Below are 23,760 nucleotides of genomic sequence, written 5' to 3' on the forward strand. Positions count from 1 at the left end.
CTATCCCTTTAAATGTCCAAGTACTCACTATTTTCTTAAAGTGGATAAGCCCTGTCCTCAGTGAAGAAAATATATGAGGAATGGAAATGTTCCAAATTATACAAATCTTCTAAGTCAATTATAAATGAATCCTGAGATTACAAGGAAAATGTCCACACATTAAACTCCCCAAACTCAAAACAACTGCACCATAAAACAAAAATAAAACCAAAACAAGATACATGTGGCATTCTTGGTTAAAAAGATTTTAGCAAAAATATAGCAACTAGTGGGTTTGAAGCCATGTCGATGACTAAAGCAGTCTATAGAAAATTCTGTGAATCTGAAGATTTCCCCAAACACATTTCCCCAAACCCCTTTTAAAGTCAGGAGCAAATCTATAAAAACTGGCAGACCATTAATAGAAATAAGAGATAAAAACAGTATACAAAGGATACAAAGACCATATAGTCTTTTGTAAATGAAATGCTTTGAGACTCTTCTCATGTTTAGAGTTAAAAATCAAATGCTAGAGTGTCCAGTGGATGTCACTGAAGTCCCCAGGGTCTCCCAGGCCCCCCTCTGCTTCTAAGTAATTCATGAAGGCAGCCATGGCTGTGTCATCATTGTCACAGAGGGCTTCCAAGTCCAGCTGGACTCCTTCTCCTATCAAATTGAAATACAGGCTTGTGTAAGTACATTTGGAGGTTAAAAAATGAGTTATCAAAAATGGCAAAACAAGGTTAGGATACCATACAATGTATTATTGAAAGCAAAGCATACGTTTTACAGATGCCAGATATATTTTTTAATGGGTTGCCTATTTTCATAACAATCTGCTGCCAGATAAATTGCACTTCACTCATTTGATGCACATAAGGGAGTTAGTCTATGAGTTTTCTAATAGAAAATAAAAGCACTAAGAGGTACAGACTCTGAGATAGTTGGACGGTAAGGGCTGGGGTTTATTCATGTGTGTATATAGAGCCTGGAAGGAGACATTTAACTTCAATCTGCCTTGTGAAAATGCTTGTTTAACTCCAAAATTAGAAGGCTGAGACAAAAGCATCACCTTCCAAAAATCTGAAAGACTCTAATAAAAGGAAGGGGTCCCCAGATTTTTGATTGAAAAAGGAAATAAAGAGGAACCACGGAAATGTGTTTTAAATAAGATATGAAGAGGTTCTAGAAATCCATGGTTAAAACACAGTGAGAGATTAATCAAAGGTTTCTAAGTATCTTCCAAAGTACAATAGAATTTAAGATGATTAATATGTGGTTTTTGGAGAAGGAAATGGCAAGCCACTCCAGTATTCTTGCTTGGAGAATCCCATGGACAGACGAGCCTGGCAGGCTACAGTCAATGGAATTGCAAAGAGCCAGACATGACTTAGTGACTGAGCATGCAATATGTGGTTTTGTGTGAAGCTGAATGTCCAGGTTCCTTCAAGGCTTTTGATTCTCAGGGCTTTCCCAGTGGCTCAGACAGTAAAGAATCTGCCTGCAATGCAGGAGACCTGGGTTTGATCGCTAAGTCAAAAAGATCCTCTGGAGAAAGAAATAGCTACCCACTCCAGTATTCTTACCTGGAGAATTCTAAGGACAGAGGAGTCTGAAGGGCAACAGTCCATGGGTTCCCAAAGAGTCAAACACAACTGAGCAATTAACACTTTCACTTTCTTTTTTTCCCTCTGATTCTCTTTAACATTTATTTTCAGGAGATCAGAGGCAGTTATGGGGAGCATAAAATTGTATCCCTTCAAGTTTCTTTATTCGGACTTTGCATAGGTATAGTTAAAATGAATAATTACATCTTAAACTTTTTATGATTGGTATCTTTTAAAAATCTTTTTCTGGAGAATGGAATTTTTCCCTAAACATGAGAGCTTTAGTTTTATTTAAATTGTGTTTTAATAATACTCACAACAACTCAGTTGATAATCAGACTTTCAATGACAGGTCCATTATGTAGAATGTACTGTGTGTGCTCAGATGTTTAAGTTGTGTTCAACTCTTTGTGACTCTATGGACTGTAGCCCACCAGGCTCCTCTGTCCATGGGATTCTCCAGGCAAGAATACTGGAGTGTGTTGCCATGCCCTCTTCCAGCGGATCTTCCCAACCCAGGGAACAAACCTGCATTTCTCATGTCTCTTGCACTGGCAGCCAGGTTACCACTAGTACCACCTAAGTAGCATACACTTAAAAACTAACACTATGATTTCTGTATTTAAGATCCTAAATGAAAAATCTTAGTTTGTTTTTTGAAGTAGTTGATTTTATAATGTGTTAGTTTTTGGTGTACAGCAAAGTGATTCATATATATATATATATATACATTCTTTTTCAGATTCTTCTCCATTATAGTTTGTGATACTATATTGAATAGAGTTCCCTGAGCTATATAGTAGGACCTTGTTGTTAACCTATTTTATATATAGTGGTTTGTATCTGATAATCCCAAATTCCTAATTTATCCCTCCCCCTGCCTTTGTCCTTTGATAACTATATTTGTTTTCTGTTTGTAGGTCTACTTCTGTTTTGTAAATAAGTTCATTTGTGTCTTTTTTTTTAAGATTCCACATATGTGATCCTATGTGATATTTGTCTCTCTCTGTCTGATCTACTTAATATGATAATCTCTAGGTGCATCCATGTTGCTACAAATGGCATTATTCCATTTCTTTACGGCTGAGTAATATTCCATTGTGTGTATATATACCACATCTTCTTTATCCATTCATCTGTTGATGGGCATTTAGGTTGCTTCCATGTCTTGGCTATTGTAAATAATGCTGCTACAAACACTGGGGTACATGCATCTTTTCGAATTAGTTTTCTCCAGATGTATGCCTACGAGTGGGATTGCTGGATCATATGGTAGCTCTAATTTTACTTTAAGGAACCTCCATATGTTCTTCATAGTCATTGTACCAATTTATGCTCCCACCAACAGGGTTAAGGGTTCTCTTTTCTCCGTGCCTTCTCCCACATATATTATTTGCAGAGTTTTTGATGATGGTCATCCTGACCAGTGTGAGGTGATATCTCATTGTAGTTTGGGGGGAAAACTTAGTTTTAAAGCTGTTTGCATATTTAGAAATTTCCTAAACCTGAAACTATAGTGATTAAAAAAAGAGTTTTTGGAAAACCAAAATGGTGGTCCATTGTGAAAGAAATCTTACCGAGGAGTGGTTCATGACTGAGGGGAGCAGTAGCACTTTGGTTTTGCTTTGTAGCTTCTCGTTCCCCTATTTCAGATGGACTTAGGGTAATCAACTCCTTATCTGACATCTGTAATGACAAAATAAAAAACAGTAAGTTTCCTATTTGAATGAAATAAATATTTCTTACCAGTTTTCATATGTGGGTGTGCTGTCATGAACAATATGGCAATTTGCACTTACTGAGTGTCCTATGCTTAGTACTCCACAAATAAAATTTTGTTTCATGTTATAAATATTGTGAGGTCAAGAATCTGAGGCCTAAAGAGTCTAATATCTTGTCTAAAGCGTTGGAGCCATGATTCTAACTCAAGTCCGTCTGACTCCAAAGCTCCTACATTATTCATAATCATAACTAGAGTATACAATTACACATAAGGGAAAGTTTTAGATTAAGAAGGAAACACATTTCAGTATTTTTAAAATGATGGTAAAACTATATCTCATCCAAAGCTACAGTGGGAAATACTGCTTTGGAATAGGGAATGTATTAAACCAGAGACTTTTACCAAAAGTTGTAATAGTGTTACACAGACATAGGCCAAACAAACTGATGTTCAGTATAGCTCATCAAAAGAAATTGTTTACCTATATTGCCTGATTCAGTTGATAAACTTTATCATAATGCCTACATAACATACACTACTCAGAGATTCTTGTGTGCTACAAGGACTTAAATCCCTGTTTCTGGTATATAGTCTGGCACAAAATGCATACCCAATAAACAGGTGTTAAATGTATGAGTAAAACTTGAAAATACCAGAACAAAAGTCTATGTTAATATAAAAAGATATTTTCAGGTTCTCTTTTGTCCCTGGTCAGATTTAATTTCTCTTCTCTCCTATATTCTCATGTGCTGTGTCCTATGTCATTTCAGTTGTGTCTGACTCTTTTCGACCCCATGGACCATAGGCCACCAGGCTCCTCTGTCCATGGGATTTCCCAGGTAAGAATCCTGGAGTGGGTTGCCATTTACTACTCCAGGGGCTCTTCCTGACCCAGGAATTAAATCCGATTCTCTTACGTCTCCTACGTTGATGGGTGGGTTCTTTGCCACCAGTGCCACCTGGGAAGTATACCTACTTTAGAGCATTTTGTTGTCTGGGATACATCACAATTATATTATATGAGGGTCTTCCATATATTCAGTGCTCAGTACACACATTTTGTATGTATTTAAAATTGCTAATATTTGTTCAATTGAATTAAATAGTAGGTAGTACTTATTTTGTAGCTTATATTAAGCTTTCTTCCAGACCATAAGGAATACTTTTAATCCATAGACTTGGAGTTTGTTAAAATAACAACTATTATTTATTGAGCACATACTATGTCCCAGGAACTGTGAGGTTTTTTGTTTCTTTGTGTATTAAATCATTTAATTCACACACCACTACAAGAAACTGGAGCTATTATTAATTCCTGTTTTACAGATGAGGAAGCTGAGGTGCAGAGTTTAAAAAATACACAGGAGGTTGTCCCAGCAGGTGAATCAAAACTTGGACCCAGACATTATGGTCCCAGCACCTTCACTATTAACCACTATTCTATACTGCCTCTTAAAAACTCTGGAAAGAAATCATTTTTTTTTTTACAGGATGGCCTCTTTTCTCAAAAGAAATAATCAACAAGGACCAATTTTATCATTCATTTATTTCATGAATATTATCACTTACAATAGTACTTACATTCCTGCAGTTGAGACTGTGTGTATCTTTCAATAAATCTGTTGGACTTGAATCAAGGGATGAAGATGACTGTAACCTTCAAAAATGACACATAAAACATGTTGTATGTCTATGTATATATATTTTAGAGAAATTTCTCTTCTGAATACAGTCTACTGATAAAAATACAGGGAGGAACATAAAGACTGAATATCACAACAGTTTTCATCATTAGACTTGTTCAGAGCCAGACATATATTTGACTACAGAGTGCTGAAAACACTATAGTAAATAGAAACATAAAACCCCAAGGTGAAAGCTCTTAAGTACATCATGTTACCTGTCTTAATACAACACTTTGCATAGTAACGGAACAATTACACAGTTCAAAATAGGCACTGACATCAAGAATCAGTTCTTATCAGGATACTAAAAAGCAGAACTAGAGTAAAGAAAGATTTTCTAACATTCTGCAACCTTTTCTTTAAGTGGAAAATACGTCATATTTTTACTATAATAGGTCATCTCCAGGTACAAAATCAATGAAACACATGAAGATAAAAACATGATCATAAGGCTTTTGAAGAGATAACAAATCTCTTCAAAACTTAATATGTAAAACTTACAATGTTATATATTACTAAATGCTCAATTATGTGATACATAATGGCATAAACATAACTTTATGGCCTTGTGTATTTCCAAGGATGCAGCTGACAAGAAATTATAGAGGGAGAAATCAAAACAGAAAAATGAATTATGTAGGAAACATAGATGGAAAGATTAGTGACATGTCTTGGGAGATTTTTCACAATGTAATGTATATAGCTTGGCTGACTGCTCATTCTGTGGTTCAAGGTTTAAAATCACCAACCACTCTAGCCCTTGTTTAAAGATGAAAAAAGCTAACTTCCCCTAACCATGCATGTCACTACCAGATTCTGAAATATGGCTTTCTTCATATTAGTTTACTGGGCAAAAACCTGCTATTTAACTTCACCTCAGTCCCTTTTATGGAGAAGGCAATGGCACCCCACTCCAGTACTCTTGCCTGGAAAATCCCATGGATGGAGGAGCCTGGTCGGCTGCAGTCCATGGGGTTGCTAAGAGTCGGACACGACTGAGCGACTTCACTTTCACTTTTCACTTTCATGCATTGGAGAAGGAAATTGACAACCCACTCCAGTGTTCTTGCCTGGAGAATCCCAGGGATGGCGGAGCCTGGTGGGCTGCCGTCTATGGGGTCTCACAGAGTCAGACACGACTGAAGCGACTTAGCAGCAGCAGCAGTCCCTTTTAACTGAGTTAAAACTCCGTTGCTCAGTGGCCTGATCTCTTCCTCAGTGAATCTCCTTGTTGTTTGCTGAAACCAGCATGCTTTCTCCTACTCAACGCCATACACTGGCCAAGGTGCCTCCATACATAAAACTCCATACACTGCAGCCTGCACATTCTAATAGTTCCCAGCTAGCAACGTCTGACTCAATTTTTGCTTTCCTTATGTTGCCCTTCCAGCATATACAGTCAAAAAATGATTTTCAACAAGGGTGCCAAGGCCATTCAATGGGAGAAGGAATAGTCTTTTCAGCAAATTATGTGAGAAAACTGGATATCCACATGCAGACAAAGGGAGTTGGACTATAACCCTACTCAGAGTAATTTTCTTGGTTGAACTTTGTGCTACTTAGTACAAATATTTACAATTCACTTCAGAAATACATTTTAGAGCTATTATGGAAAACTCCAAAGAGATATAAAAGCAGATAATATAAAGAAATTTCATATACCCACCAAACTGCTTCAGTAATTGTCCTTTCCTCACCTAATAACAATGTATGAGATATAAAATTTTAAATGTTTTTGTGTAGGATGTAAAATTAATATAAATATAAATGTATTATATGTAAATTATTAATAACATCATTCAAGATGCTCCTATTCCTATTTTTTCTGCATTTGATAAGATATTCTCAGAGAAATGTTAATATGTCTCACTATGATTATATTTTTTCTTTGTGATTATATATCTTTAAAATTTTTATTTATTTTTTTATTGAAGGATAATTGCTTTACAGAATTTTGTTGTTTTCTGTCAAACCTCAACATGAATTAGCCATAGGTATACATATATCCCCTCCCTTTTGAACTTCCCTCCCTTTTCCCTCCCTGTTCCATCCCTCTAGGTTGATAACAGAGCCCCTGTTTGAGTTTCTTGAGCCATACAACAAATTCCTGTTGGCTATCTATTTTACATATGGTAATGTAAGTTTCCATGTTACTCTTTCCATACATCTCACCCTCTCCTCCCCTCTCCCCATGTCCATAAGTCTATTCTCTATGTCTGTTTCTCCACTGCCACCCTGTAAATAAATTTTTCAGTATCATTTTTCTAGATTCCATACATATGCATTAGAATATGATATTTATCTTTCTGACTTACTTCAGAATAAGTTCTGACTTACTTCAGTATAATAAGTTCTAGGTTCATCCACCTCATTAGAACTGACTCAAAAGCATTCCCTTTATGGCTGAGTAATATTCCATTGTGTATATGTGCCACAACTTCTTTATCCATTCATCTGTCAATGGACATCTAGGTTGCTTCCATGTCCTAGCTATTGGAAATAGTGCTGCAATGAACAATGGGATACATGTGTCTTTTTCAATTTTGGTTTCCTCAGGGTATATGCCTAGGAGTGGGATTGCTTGGTCATATGGTGATTTTATTCCTAGTTTTTTAAGGAATCTCCATACCATCTTCCACTGTGGCTATATCAATTTACATTCCCACCAACAGTGCAAGAGCGTTCCCTTTTCTCCACACCCTCTGCAGCATTTGTTGTTTGTAGACGTTTTGATGATGATCATTCTGACCGGTGTGAGGTGCTATCTCATTATAGTTTTGATTTGCATGTCTCTAATAATGAGCGATGTTGAGCATCTTTTCATGTGTTTTTTAGCCATCTGTATGTCTCCTTTGGAGAAATGTCTGTTTAGGTCTTTTTCCCACTTTTTGATTGGGTTGTTTGTTTTTCCAGTATTGAGTTGTATGAGCTGCTTTGTATATTTTGGAAATTAATCCTTTGTCAGTTGTTTCATTTCTTATTATTTTCTCCCATTCTGAGGGTTGTCTTTTTACCTTGCTTATGGTTTTCTTTGCTGTGCAAAAGCTTTTAAGTTTAATCAGGTCCCACCTGTTTACTTTTGTTTTTATTTCCATTACTCTAGGAGGTGGGTCATAGACGATCTTGCTTTGATTTATGTTATCGAGTGTTCTGTCTATGTTTTCCTCTAAGAGTTTTATAGTTTCTGGTCTTACATTTAAATCTTTAACCCATTTTATCTTTGTGTGTGGTGTTAAGATGTGTTCTAATTTCATTTGTTTACATGTAGCTGTCCAGTTTTCCCAGCACCATTGACTGAAGAGGCTGACTTTTCCCCATTGTATATTCTTGCCTCCTTTGTCAAAAGTAAGGTACCCATAGGTGCATGGGTTTATTTCTGGGCTTTCTATCTTGTTCCATTGGTCTATATTTCTGTTTTTGTGCCAGTACCATACTGTTTTGATGACTGTAGCTTTATAGTATAATCTGAAGTCAGGAAGTTTGATTCCTCCAGCTTCATTCTTCTTTCTCAAGACTGCTTTGGCTATTCGGGGTCTTTTGTGTTTTCATATAAATTGTAAAATTTTTTGTTCTAGTTCTGTGAAAAATGCCATTGGTAATTTTATAGGGATCACACTGAATCTGTAGATTGTGTTTGGTAGTGTAGTCATTTTCACAATATTGATTCTTCCTACCCAGGAACATGGAATATCTCTCCATCTGTTTATGTCATCTTTGATTTCTTTCATCAGTGTCTTATAATTTTATATGTACAGTTCTTTTGTCTTCCTAGGTAAGTTTATTCCTAGATACTTAATTATTTGTTTGTTTGCAATGGTAAATGGGATTTATTCCTTAATTTCTCTTTCTGATTTTTCATTGTTAGTATATAGAAATACAAGTGATATCTGTGTATTGATTTTGTATCCTTCAACTTTTCTAAATCCACTGATTAACTCTAGTAATTTTCTGATACTATCTTTAGGGTTTTCTATGTACAGTTTCATGTCAACTGCAAACAGTGAGAGCTTTACTTCTTTTCCCATCTGGATTTGTTTTATTTCTTTTTCTTCTCTGATTGCTGTAGCTAGTACTTCCAGAACAATGTTGAATAATAGAGGTGAAAGTGGGCACCCTTGTCTTGTTCCTGATCTTAGGGGGAATGCTTTCAGTTTTTCACCATTGAGAATAATGTTTGCTGTAGGCTTATCATATATGGCCTTTACTGTGTTGAGGAAGGTTCCTTCTATGCCCATTTTTTTGGGAGAGTTTTAATCATAAATGGGTGCTGAATTTTGTCAAAGGCTTTTTATACATCTATTGAGGTTATCATATGGTTTTTATCTTTCAATTTGTTAATATAGTGTTATTAATGTTAACATTGATTGATTTGCATATATTGAAGAAATCCTTGCATCCCTGGAATAAACCCAACTTGATTATGGTGTATGAGCTTTTTGATGTGTTGCAGAATTCTGTTTGCTAAAATTTTGTTGAGGATATAGGTGCATAGATATTTACAATTGTTATGTCTTCCTCTTGGATTGGTCCCTTGATCATTATGTAGTGTCCTTCCTTATCTCTTGTAATCTTTATTTTAAGGACTCCAGCTTTCTTTTGCTTCCCATTTGCATGGAATATACTTTTCCATCTTCTCACTTTCAGTCTATATATGTCTTTAGGTCTGAAGTGGGTTTCTTGTAGACAGCATATATATGCGTTTTATTTTTGTATCCACTCAGCCAGTCTGTGACTTTTGGTTGGAGCATTTAATCCACTTACATTTAAAGTAATTATTGATATATCTGTTCCTATTGCCATTTTCTTAATTGTTTGGGGTTTGTTTCTGTAGATCTTTCTCTTCTCTTTTATTTCTTGATTATGTACGTCCATTTAACATTTGTTGTAAAGCTGGTTTGGTGGTACTGAATTCTCTCAACTTTTGCTTGTCTGAAAAGCTTTTGATTTCTCCATCAATTTTGAATGAGGTCCTTGATGGGTACAGTAATCTTAGTTATAGATTTTTCCCTTTCAGTACTTTAAATATATCCTGCCATTCCCTTCTGGCCTGCAGTTTCTGCTGAAAAATCAGCTGTTAAGCATATGGGATTTCCCTCGTATGTTACTTGCTGCTTTTCCCTTGCTGCTTTTAATATTCTTTCTTTGTGTGTTTAGTCTTTGTCTGTTTTAGTATGTGTTGTGGTGTATTTCCTCTTGGGTTTATCCTGTATGGGACTCTTTGTGTCTCTTGGACTTGTTGACTATTTTCTTTTCCATGTTGGGGAAATTTTCAACTATAATCTCTTCAAACATTTTCTCATACCCCTTCTTTTTCTCTTCTTCTTCTGAGACCCCTATTATTCTAATGTTGGTGTGTTTGATATTGTCCCAGACGTCTCTGAGACTATCCTCAATTCTTTTCATTCTTTTTACTTTATTCTGCTCTTCAAAAGTTATTTCCTCCATTTTATCTTCCAGCTCACTGATTCATTTTTCTGCTTCAGATATTCTGCTATTGGTCCATTCTAGAGTATTTTTAATTTCAGTAATTGTTTGTCTCTGTATGTTTATTCTTTAATTCTTCTAGGTCTTTGTTGATTCTTGCATTTTCTCCATTTTGTTTTCAAGGTTTTTGATCATCTTTACCATCATTATTCTGAATTCTTTTTCAGGTAGTTTGCCTATTTCCTCTTCATTTATTTGGACTTCTGTGTTTCTCGTTTGTTCCTTCATTTGTGTAACATTTTTCTGCCTTTCCATTATCTTTTTTTTAACTTACTGTGTTTGAGGACTCCTTTTTCCAGTCTTCAGGGTTGAATTCTTTCTTCCTTTTGGCCCTGGTAAGTTTGGTCCAGTAGTTTGTGTAAGCTTCGTATAGGGTGAGATTTGTGCTGAGTTTTTGTTTGTTTGCTTGTTTGTTTTTCCTCTGATGGGCAAGGCTGAGTGAGGTGGTGATCCTGTCTGCTGATGATTGGGTTTGTGTTTTTGCTTTGTTTATTGTTTAGATGAGATGTCCCGCACAGGATGGTACTGGGTCTTGTATTCAAGTGGTTTCCTTTGTGTGAGTTCTCACTATTTGATACTCCCTAGGGTTAATTCTCTGGTAGTCTGGGTCTTGGAGTCAGTGCTCCCACTCCAAAGGCTCAGGGCTTGATCTCTTTGATGACACGTTCAGTGGTGGAGAGGTGGAGTTTCCTCCTGGACATGATCCCCTCAGCCTCCTCCCATCCTCCCCAGCCAGGGAGATCTCCAGATGTGTGCTGGTCAACCTGCTTTGCCCTAGCCTTACTTATCAGGGTGGCCCAGGCACCAGAAGGAGGCGGCCACAGCAGCCCAGCCTCAAATCCCACAGACTTGAGATGCAGGCCCACTGGCCACTCCCCCCAGAGGCGCCAAGTTCGGAGCACCCACAACCATGAATCAGGGAGCAACATGGGCGGCTGCAGCTGCCGATTATATATCTTTTTCTTCTGATTTTTGCTTTATGTTCTTTGTTTCTTTGTTGTTAGATGCCTAATGATTTATGATGTCTGTTTTCTTTGTGAATTGTATCTTTTGTCATTAAAAATATTCATCCTTGTTTCATTTAAAAATAAATTAATTAAAAAAAACTGTCCTTTCCTAATCTTGTTAAATGTATTTAACCCAAACTCATACTCCCCTTTCCTCCTACACACTTCACCACTTAATCTGTAAATACTTATCACTGGAGAAATACTGATTTAATTATTATGGAGTACTGCCCATGATATCGGAGAAGGCAATGGCAACCCACTCCAGTACTCTTGCCTGGAAAATCCCATGGACAGAGGAGCCTGGTGGGCTGCAGTCCATGGGGTCGCTGAGGGTTGGACACAACTGAGCGACTTCACTTTCACTTTCCATTTTCATGCATTGGAGAAGGAAATGGCAACCCACTCCAGTGTTCTTGCCTGGAGAATCCCAGGGATGGGGGAGCCTGATGGGCTGCCGTCTCTGGGGTCACACAGACTTGGACACGACTGAAGTGACTTAGCAGCAAGCCCATGATATAACTGTTTTCTGGGGGTATTATACCTACCTCTAAAAAACTTGAATTCTAAAACATTATTTTTCTAAAATCTAAGGAAATTCTGAGTTCAAAATTTATCTAAAACCTGCCTAAAGGGTTTTAGATGAGTAATTATGGGCCTGCATATATGCATATTCACATATATCCACACATATCTTTTCTTCCTTATGAAAGTGAAAGTGAAGCTGCTCAGTTGTGTCTGATTCTTTGCAATTCCATGGACTGTTGCCTAACAGCCTCCTCTGTCCATGGAATTTTCCAGGCAAGAGAACTGGAGTGGGTTGCCATTTCCTTCTCCAGGGGATCTTCCTGACCCAGAGATCGAACCCAGGTCTCCTGCATTGCAGGCAGATGTTTTACTGTCTGAGCCACCAGGGAAGCCCATAATACTATTCTTTTGTTCTATTTCTGTGCTTTTTTCCTATTAACCATATGAAGTTCTTTCCATATTAGCATAGATAGAGCTACCTAATATTTAACTGTTGCAAAGTATAACATTGTATGGATAAACCATAATAAGTTGTGGTTATGATAAATATTTAAATCTCGACTGTAGACAAGTGCAGCAAGAAACAGTCTTATTCATGGATCTTTCTGCAGTTGTAAAAGAATATTTGCTTCTGAGGTAGGGTTGTTGAGTCTATGATTATATACAACTACATTTTTGATGGGTATTATTAAATTACCCTCCAAGAGCCTTCACTAATTTATGCTCCCATGGACAGTTTGACTGTTTCCTTGCACTCTCACCAATATTATCAAACTTTCAAACTTTTGACAATCTCCTAAATGAAAATGGGTATCTTATTATCATTTAATTTTGTGTATATATATATATATATGTATGTGTATATATATATATAATTTTAACTATGAGTGGGATTGAGCAATTTTTAAAGTTTCTTGGCCATTTGTTTTTTTTTCCAAGTCTACTCTCCAACTATTTTTTTTTAATATTGAGCTATTTTTAAAACTTCCTTGACAACTGTATTCTTTACACTATCCATAAAGTTTTATATATAAAATTTATGATACATAAACTTTAATATAACATTAAATAACTTTATACTATAAAATTCTTCATCAGTTCAGTTCAGTCACTCAGTCATGTCCAACTCTTTGTGACCCCATGGACTGCAGCACGCTAGGCCTCCCTGTCCATCACCACCTCCCAGAGTTTACTCAAACTCATATCCATCGAGCTGGTGATGCCATCCAACCATTTCATCCTCTGTCATCCCCTTCTCCTGCCTTCAATCTTTCCCAGCATCAGGGTCTTTTCCAATGAGTCAGTTCTTCACGTCAGGTGGCCAAAGTATTGGAGTTTCAGCTTCAGCATCAGTCCTTCCAATGAATATTCAGGACTGATTTCCTTTAGGATTGACTGGTTGGATGTCCTTGCAGTCCAAGAGACTCTCAAGAGTATTCTCCAACACCACAGTTCAAAAGCATCAATTCTTTGGCATTCAGCTTTCTTTATAGTCCAACTCTCACGTCCATACATGACTACTGGAAAAACCATAGCTTTGACTAGAGGGACCTTTGTTGGCAAAGTAACGTCTCTGCTTTTCAATGTGCTGTCTCAGTTCAGTTCAGTTCAGTCGCTCAGTCTTGTCCGACTCTTTGCGACCCCATGAATTGCAGCACACAAGGCCTCCCTGACCATCACCAACTCCCAGAGTTCACCCAAACTCATGTGCATTGAGTTGGTGATGCCATCCAGCCATCTCATCCTCTGTTGTCCCCTTCTTCTCCCACCCCCAATCCCTCCCAGCATCAGGGTCTTTTCCAATGAGTCAACTCTTTGCATGAGGTGGCCAAAGTATTGGAGTTTCAGCCTCAGCATCAGTCCTTCCAATGAACACCCAGGATTGATCTCCTTTAAGATGGACTGGTTGGATCTCCTTGCAGTCCAAGGGACTCACAAGAGTCTTCTTACATGCATGGATTGCAAAAGTAGGAAGTCAAGAAACACCTGGAGTAACAGGCAAATTTGGCCTTGGAATATGGAATGAAGCAGGGCAAAGGCTAATAGAGTTTTGCCAAGACAACACACTGGTCATAGCAAACACCCTCTCTCAACAACACAAGAGAAGACTCTACACATGGACATCACCAGATGGTCAACACCAAAATCAGATTGATTATATTCTTTGCAGCCAAAGATGGAGAAGCTCTATACAGTCAGCAAAAACAAGACCGGGAGCTGACTGTGGCTCAGATCATGAACTCCTTATTGCCAAAATCAGACTTAAATTGAAGAAAGTAGAGAAAACCATTAGACCATTCAGGTATGACCTAAATCAAATCCCTTATGATTACACAGTGGAAGTGAGAAATAGATTTAAGGGATTAGATCTGATAGATAGAGTGCCTGATGAACTATGGATGGAGGTTCTTAACATTGTACAGGAAACAGGGATCAAGACCATCCCCATGGAAAAGAAATGCAAAAAAGAAAAATGGCTATCTGGGGAGGCCTTACTAATAGCTGTGAAAAGAAGAGAAGTGAAAAGCAAAGGAGAAAAGGAAAGATATTCCCATTTGAATGCAGAGTTCCAAAGAACAGCAAGAAGAGATAAGAAAGCCTTCCTCAGCCATCAATGCAAAGAAATAGAGGAAAACAACAGAATGGGAAAGACTAGAGATCTCTTCAAGAAAATCAGAGATACCAAGGGAACATTTCATGCAAAGATGGGCTCCATAAAGCACAGAAATGGTATGGACCTAACAGAAGCAGAAGATATTAAGAAGAGGTGGCAAGAATACACAGAAGAATTATACAAAAAAGATCTTCACAACCCAGATAATCACAATGGTGTGATCACTCACCTAGAGCCAGACATCCTGGAATGTGAAGTCAAGGGGGCCTTAGAAAGCATCACTATGAACAAAGCTAGTGGAGGTGATGGAATTCCAGTGGAGCTATTTCAAATCCTGAAAGATGATGCTGTGAAAGTGCTGCAGTCAATATGCCAGCAAATTTGGAAAACTCAGCAGTGGCCACAGGACTGGAAAAAGTCAGTTTTCATTCCAGTCCCAAAGAAAGGCAATGCCAAAGAATGCTCAAACTACCGCACAATTGCACTCATCTCACACGCTAGTAAAATAATACTCAAAATACGCTGTCTAGGTTGGTCATAGCTTTTCTTACAAGGAGCAAGCATCTTTTAATTTCATGGCTGTAGTCACCATCTGCGGTGTTGAGCTTTAAGCCAACTTTTTCACTCTCCTCTTTCACTTTCATCAAGAGGCTTTTTAGTTCCTCTTCACTTTCTGCCATAAGGGTGGTGTCATCTGCATATCTGAGCTTATTGATATCTCTCCTGGCAATCTTGATTCTAGCTTGTGCTTCATCCAGTCCAGCATTTCTCATGATGTACTCTGCATGTAAGTTAAATAAGCAGGGTGACAATATACAGCCTTGATGTACTCCTTTCCCAATTTGGAACCAGTCTGCTGTTCCATGTCCAGTTCTAACTGTTGCTTCCTGACCTGCATACAGATTTCCTAGGAGGCAGGTCAGGTGATCTGGTATTCCCATCTCTTTAAGAATTTTTCAGTTTGTTGTGATCCACACAGTCAAAAGTTTCATATATTAAGATAATTAGTGTATTTTATCCTATGTAATACACACATTTTCTATGGCTTATAATTTGTCTTTTAGCCTTGTTAATTACAATGGTTATAGTTATGTTTGAGTTTTTATACAATTAAATTTATCCATTTTTATCTTAATGAATTCCAGGTTCTGTGCGATGTTTAGGAAGGACTTTACAAACTAAGTTGCTACTATAAAAGTGATCTCTTCCATTATATTATTAAACTGGTTACTGTTTGCATACAGGAAACCTGTTGATTTTTTAATATTTGTATGGTTAATAAGATGATGATTCTACTTGTGAAAGTATTTGCAGTAATCAAACATTACCTTTGTAAGTCCAGAAGTTCGCTTGCAACATCTGTTCCGATACTACCAGCACCGAGTAATATTTCCGTAGACGTCCCAGGCACACTAATAAAAGACTGTCTAGAGGATCCTAAATCATAACAAAAGATTCAACTGAGGACTTTAAAAAGTATATAACTTGGTCAATATATTTTTTCAATTCAAATATATTTCCTATTTCCCTCTTTAAGAGAAACAAACCAGCTGCATCCTAAAATGTTAGAAACATTCATGCTTACCTTACAAACATTCTCATAATGGTTTAAGATGCTTATAAAGACTGATGTGAATCAAGTATGTGGGAAGTCATTGAGGGGTCCACCATGACCTATAACCCTTGAGTATAGACAGTTCTTCACACTTTAACTTACTCCACACTAAAGGCAGAGCAATATTATTTTTTTTCTTTTATTGAGGTATAGTTGATTTATAATATTGTTAGTTCCAGATGTACAGCAAAGTGATTCAGTTGTACATATATATGTGTATATACATTCTTTTTCAGATTCTCTCCATTATAGGTTATTACAAGATATTGACTACAGTTCCCTGTGCTATATATGAAATTCTTATTATTTTACATATAGCTGTGTGTATCTGTTAATCCCATACTCCTAATTTATCCCTCTCAACCCCGCTATTTCCCCTGTGATAACCATAAATTTGTTTTCTATGTCTGTGAGTCTATTTCTGTTTTGTAAATATATTTATGTGTATTCTTTTTTTTAGATCCCACCTATAAGTGATATCATATTTGTCTTTCTCTGACTTACTTCACTTAGTATAACAAGCTCTAGGTCCAATCATATTGCTGCAAATGGCAATATTTCATTCGTTTTTATGGCTGAATGACTCTACTTTTAATATTTCCTAATATGTTGATTTTTCTTAATGCAAATAATATATTAACATATTCCTGTGGTGCACAGCTACGATAACTTCCCCTTGGTGCGTTTCATAAATTTGACCAACAGACATTTGAGCGCTCTAATATACAAGGAACTATGCTAGCAGCTGGTGGTTGATAATAAGTAGAACACCATTTCTGCTCTTACAGTCTAGCAGTGCGCCAGTTGAGTGAACAACTTATTGCAATACAATATAAGATTATAACAGAAGTGTGACCAAAGTACTGTGGGAATTCTGAGGAGGATAACTCAACCCACTGAAATCTTTTCAAGTTCACTTAGAAATTTTTCCCTCTCCAAGACAGATAAAGATGATAACTTTCTTAGTAATAAGTCTTCACACCTAAAACTAAGCTTACCTTCTGATGACTGAGAGCTGCAAGGAAGCAATGATGTTTCTCCAGCACCACTATGTCCCCTAGAATTCAGAAACACCATAGGTGATTTTTTTAAGGTGAAGAAAAATGTTAAAGCAACTACATTAAGCTCTGTGTATCTGAATGGTCAGTTCTTGACCCACTAGTGTTTTATATGCATATTGTTAATGTCACCACCAATGCTGAGGTATTGATGTGCTAAGTACCAGGGCTTTTGCCAGATGCTGTATTACCCTGTAATGTATATGTTCTCACAGATACAAATTCTCAGTTCAGAGTCTAATGATAAGAAGGCAAGAATTGTTGGGATGAGTAATAGAATTATCAGGATGGGTAATTAGTACTTACTGCAGGTACTAAGAATTGGAGGGGCTATTTAAAAAAAACGAAATATTTTAGATAAGGAAATAGAATTGGATTGATAAAACCTTATAGCAATTTCAAATAGAACATAGAAAAATAATCCTTGGAATGGGGCCATGCTAGCATATTGAGCATATCAAGAAAAGCTGGCTCTTTCTTTAGGCTGACATAGCCATAGATCAGGGCTTGGAAGGCAGTGAATGGTCTGGATTTCTGCTTATCCCTCAGCCAAATATTTTTACACAAGTATATGTGGTCCCAAAGTTTAGAAGACGGACATGAAAAAATGATGTGGAGGCCAAAATGACTTATAGCAATTATGTGCTTGTGTGTTTAGTTGCTCAGTTGTGTCCGACCAGAGTCTTTGCGACCCCATGGACTGTAGCCTGTCAGGCTCCTCTGTCCATGGGGATTCTCTAGACAAGAATACTGGACTGGGTTGCCATGCCCTCCTTGAGGGGATCTTCCTAAGCCAGGGATCGAACCCAGGTCTGCCACATTGCAGGTGGATTCTTTACTGTCTGAGCCACTAGTGAAGCCTTCTTACAATTATAAACAGTTTAAAGCCACATCCACAGTGTTTTCTGGAAGGACAAAAGAAGGTCATGAAGGGTAGGAAAAAACTGCCTGAATAAATGCATCTACTGCCACATTTTATATCAAGCCAAAAGGAACTTGTTACAAAAGGGCAAACTTTTAGCTTAATTCTGAGAACTAATGCCAATGAGCAGTGAATGAATTACTCAAAATATATACTCAAGTTACAAAGCCAGGGGATCATATGTGTTTTTTTTTTAATTGAAGTATAGTTGATTTACAATGATTCATGTGTATAGCAAAGTGATTACACACACATATATATTTTCTTTTTCAGTTTCTTTTCCATTATATCATAGATTATTAAAAGATACTGAATATAGTTCTCCGTGATATAGTAGGTCCTTGTTCATCTATTTTATATATAGTAGTTTGTATCTATTAATCATCAATTCCCAATTTATTCCCCCCCTTTCTTCTTTGGCAACTATAAGTTTGTTTTCTATGTGAGTCTCTTTCTGTTGTGTAAGTTCATTTGTGTCATTCTTTAGTTAATTTTTTGGAGGGTAAAAATCTCAACTTTTTATTGAGATATAATTGACATATAACACTAGATCTGATTAGATAGAGTGCCTGATGAACTATGGACTGAGGTTTGTGACATTGTACAGGAGACAGGGATCAAGACCATCCCCATGGGAAAGAAATGCAAAAAAGAAAAATGGCTGTCTGGGGAGGCCTTACAAATAGCCATGAAAAGAAGAGAAGCGAAAAGCAAAGGAGAAAAGGAAAGATATTCCCATTTGAATGCAGAGTTCCAAAGAACAGCAAGAAGAGATAAGAAAGCCTTCCTCAGCCATCAATGCAAAGAAATAGAGGAAAACAATAGAATGGGAAAGGCTAGAGATCTCTTCAAGAAAATTAGAGATACCAAGGGAACATTTCATGCAAAGATGGGCTCGATAAAGGACAGTAATGGTATGGACCTAACAGAAGCAGAAGATATTAAGAAGAGGTGGCAAGAATACACAGAAGAACTGTACAAAAAAGATCTTCATGACCAAGATAATCACAATGGTGTGATCACTCACCTAGAGCCAGACATCCTGGAATGTGAAGTCAAGTGGGCCTTAGAAAGCATCACTACGAACAAAGCTAGTGGAGGTGATGGAATTCCAGTTGAGCTATTTCAAATCCTGAAAGATGATGCTGTGAAAGTGCTGCACTCAATATGTCAGCAAATTTGGAAAACTCAGCAGTGGTCACAGGACTGGAAAAGGTCAGTTTCATCCCAGTCCCAAAGAAAGGCAATGCCAAAGAATGCTCAAACTACCACACAATTGCACTCATCTCACACGCTAGTAAAGTAATGCTCAAAATTCTCCAAGCCAGGCTTCAGTAATACGTGAACCATGAACTTCCTGATGTTCAAGCTGGTTTTAGAAAAGGCAGAGGAACCAGAGATCAAATTTCCAACATCCGCTGCATCATGGAAAAAGCAAGAGAGTTCCAGAAAAACATCTATTTCTGCTTTATGGACTATGCCAAAGCCTTTGACTGTGTGGATCACAATAAACTGTGGAAAATTCTGAAAGAGATGGGAATACCAGACCACCTGACCTGCCTCTTGAGAAACCTATATGCAGGTCAGGAAGCGACAGTTAGAACTGGACATGGAACAAGAGACTGGTTCCAAATAGGAAAAGGAGTACATCAAGGCTGTATATTGTCACCCTGCTTATTTAACTTGCAGAGAAACTCTGGGCTGGAAGAAGCACAAACTGGAATCAAGATTGCGGGGAGAAATATCAATAACCTCAGATATGCAGATGACACCACCCTTATGGCAGAAAGTGAAGAGGAACTAAAATGCCTCTTGATGAAAGTGAAAGAGGAGAGTGAAAAAGTTGGCTTAAAGCTCAACATTCAGAAAACTAAGATCATGGCATCTGGTCCCATCACTTCATAGGAAATAGATGGGGAAACAGTGGAAACAGTGTCAGACTTTATTTTTTTGGGCTCCAAAATCACTGCAGATGGTGATTGCAGCCATGAAATTAAAAGACACTTACTCCTTGGAAGGAAAGTTATGACCAACCTAGATAGCATATTCAAAAGCAGAGACATTACTTTGCCAACAAAGGTCCGTCTAGTCAAGGCTCTGGTTTTTCCATTAGTCATGTATGGATATGAGAGTTGTACTGTGAAGAAAGCTGAGTGCCGAAGAATTGATGCTTTTGAACTGTGGTGTTGGAGAAGACTCTTGAGAGTCCCTTGGACTGCAAGGAGATCCAACCAGACCATTTTAAAGGAGATCAGTCCTGGGTGTTCTTTGGAAGGACTTATGCTAGAGCTGAAACTCCAGTACTTTGGCCACCTCATACGAAGAGTTGACTCATTGGAAAAGACCCTGATGCTGGGAGGGATTGGGGGCAGGAGGAGAAGGGGACAACAGAGGATGAGATGGCTGGATGGCATCACCGACTCGATGGATTGTGAGTTTGAGTGAACTCCGGGAGTTGGTGATTAACAGGGAGGCCTGGCGTGCTGCAATTCACGGGGTCGCAAAGAGTCGGACACGACTGAGTGACTGAACTGAACATTGTATTAGTTTCAGGTGTACAAGATAATGATTTAATATTTGCATATATTGAAAAATGTTCACCACAAAAGTCTAATAACACCTGTCATTACACATAGTTATAATTTTTATCCTTGTGATGAGAACTGTTTAAAAAAATTAATTTTGAATTGGAGTATAATTGCTTTACTATGTTTAGTTTCTACTATATTTATAATTTTTTAAGATTCTATTAATATATGTAAGTGATATCATGTATTTGTCTTTCTCTGTCTGACTTACTTCTCTTAGTAGGATAATCTCTAGGTCTACTCATGTTGCTGCAAATGGCATTACCTCAAGTTATAAAGACAGAGAATCAAATAGTTTTAATGATTTAGCAAGATGAAAAGAGGGAAACAAAGATACTTATTTGAAATTAATAAAAAGGTCTTAACAACATAAAGTATTACTTACAAAACTACAGTGTTGACAGACACAATATATTCCAGTTCTTTGGTCCAAGGATTTGTGAAACTAAACCACTGGCTTTTTAAAGTTACAAAAGACCCATCTTTCGCTCTGAATTTGTATGAATCTGTAAATATTTTCTCTTTACTCTGTAGAACTTAATAAGAAAAGATAATAATCAGCATAACAGTTTACCACTGTATAAATCAGTCCTTTAAGGATTAACTCAAGGTTCAGATTTCACAGGAATGAAAAATTAAGAGTTGAAACTATAATTAGAAAAGTACTAAAAGGCAACCCCACTCAAGGCATACCTGCTTTGTGCTTGTCAGTCAAATTACTATGGTCATCCTGATGAAAATATTCATAACAAGAAGTTCCCAAGAGTTCCTGAGGCAGATATCCTAAAATTGCTGTTGCCCTAGTTTTAAAATTAAAAGTAAAGTTCAGAATTTGTGAATGTATCCCCTTCTGGAAGATTGTTTTTCCATACATGATCAGGACAGTAGAGAAGTGGACCAGGAGATGACTAACCCTTAGCTTCACTGGGCTCCCTTTGGCTGCCCTTGACCCAGATTAGAGTTGCAAAGCAGAATGGACAGCCAGGCACCAGGCTGTTCCTGAGGCCACCTATCTAATCCACGGTATGCTGTTCTCACCATGCGCCAATAAAAGTGTGGCCATAGGCCATGAAGTTTCTGCACCACTGGCTAAGAAATATTTCAAGTGTACAATTTGGTTATAGATGTATCCATATCCTTATTTCATTTAAGCTTTATTCCTATTCTAAAGCTTAAAAAAAAAAAAAATCCAGCTGTGCTACTAAGCCACATCTTTAGTAGCTTTAAATATCCCATTGAACTCTAATCAGTATGGCAAAAAAATATTTACCTTTGATCAACGTAGACAAATTTTCCGTTTACTGCAAAACGGGTAATAAACTCAGTTGGTTTCACTTTAATCTCGCCACTGTTCTGTGGGACAATATGTGGACGTAGTCTTCCAACCGCAACAAGGCAGGTGAAATTACTCCTGTCTTTCTTATTGTCCCTTTCTTCTTCCATTCCAGCAATATTTGGAGGCCAGCTTCTCAAGTAACCAGTGCAGTGGACAGTACAGAATTTTCTGTGATCTAATTCAAAGGTTTTTAAAAAAGAGCATTTGTCAACTATATCGCAATAAAACTAAAAAAAGATAAAAAATTTAAAAGCATTTCAATCATTATGAATAAATTCATTACACTGACATTTATATTAGTTATAATTCTGCTATGAAATAGCCTTTATGCTAAATATGAAAAGGGAATAGGTTGGCATTAAAAAGAAAGCATCAATCATGTTTACTTAACAACTTGATTCCTAATGGGTTATTTTTCTCAAGAACTAAATTATATGTCCTACATCAAAAGGATTGTTTTAATCTCAGTTTAAACAGATCCATACCTATTTCATTATTTCCAAGTTAATTTTTTAAATTACAGTAATTTATATGTTAAAAACTGTTAAACTTCATACCCCCTTGCTCTTTGCTACAGAAGTATTATTTTCAGCTTATTTAAATTTTGGTATATTATAATTTATATTCATAAATTTAAAGGACACATGGATATATTCTTAAATTTCTTAAGTTAGCATTTTAATGGCTAATAGATACATATTATAGAAACATTTCAGGGATCATTCAGAGAAATTTATCATAAAATGTATAAAAATAAAACTTGACTAAATTAAAAAAAAATCTTAAGCAATTAAGTCATAAGAAAACACTCACCAAACAGATTCAACCAGGAAAATTAAAAATTGGAAATAATCCATATGTGAAAATATCAGGAAATGCTTAAGAAAACAATAACAGTATAAAAGATAGGCAGTATACAGATTATGCAATCTACAAAAAATTAACTTAAAGGTAAAAAAGAGGGGAGAAAAAAAACAGTTGTTTGTGATAAGATTTAGGAAAGACCAGAATAGTCACTGTTGTAAGTTGGCACTTTTTGCTCAGACTGTTATTACAAATCTTTAAAAAAATTTTTTTGATGGAAGGTGATATGGGCTGTCTTATTAAATAGCAACTAATAGTAATAGTGAAGGTGTAAAGAACACTTTAGGTGCCATGCTGTAAGTTCTCGGTATAATTCATTTAATCTTCTTAATTAAAAGATGCTTGCTCCTTCCAAGAAAAGCTATGACAACCTAGACAGCATATTAAAAAGCAGAGACATCACTTTACAAACAAAGGTCCATTTAGCCAAAGCTATGTTTTTTAAGTAGTCATGTATGGATATGAGAGTTGGACCATAAAGAAGGCTGAGCACCAAAGAATTGATGCTTTCAAACTGTGGTGCTGAAGACTCTAGGGAGTCCCTTGGACAGCAACGAGATCTAACCAGTCAATCCTAAAGGAAATCAACCTTGAATATTCACTGGAAGGACTGATGCTGAAGCTGAAGTTTCAATACTTTGGCTACCTGATGTGACGAGCCAACTCATTGAAAAAGATGCTGATGCTGGGAAAGATTGAGGGCAGGAAGAGAAGTGGGTGACAGAGAATGAGATGGTTGCCTGGCATCAC

General features: G+C 36.9%; 1 protein-coding gene across 2 annotated transcripts in view; it reads right to left on the reverse strand.

Annotated features, from left to right (window-relative positions):
• Positions 1 to 452: 452 nt before the first annotated feature.
• The window catches only part of BMAL2 (basic helix-loop-helix ARNT like 2), a 97,733-nt gene continuing 74,425 nt past the window's right edge, over positions 453 to 23,760 (reverse strand). For both annotated transcript variants that reach the window (XM_086401632.1, XM_086401631.1), the window contains 8 exons: positions 22,081 to 22,321; positions 21,504 to 21,610; positions 21,196 to 21,346; positions 17,241 to 17,299; positions 15,956 to 16,064; positions 4,891 to 4,966; positions 3,164 to 3,272; positions 453 to 645 (listed from right to left, as the gene is read on the reverse strand). In XM_086401632.1, the coding sequence (XP_086257758.1) occupies positions 509 to 645; positions 3,164 to 3,272; positions 4,891 to 4,966; positions 15,956 to 16,064; positions 17,241 to 17,299; positions 21,196 to 21,346; positions 21,504 to 21,610; positions 22,081 to 22,321 (989 nt within the window). In that variant the 3' untranslated portion in view covers positions 453 to 508. The remainder of the gene's footprint in view (positions 646 to 3,163; positions 3,273 to 4,890; positions 4,967 to 15,955; positions 16,065 to 17,240; positions 17,300 to 21,195; positions 21,347 to 21,503; positions 21,611 to 22,080; positions 22,322 to 23,760) is intronic.

The sequence above is a fragment of the Bos grunniens genome, chromosome 5 (genome assembly GCF_055505025.1).
Source record: "Bos grunniens cultivar Pamir isolate PY7600 chromosome 5, Bosgru_T2T1.0, whole genome shotgun sequence".
NCBI classification, from domain to species: domain Eukaryota; kingdom Metazoa; phylum Chordata; class Mammalia; order Artiodactyla; family Bovidae; genus Bos; species Bos grunniens.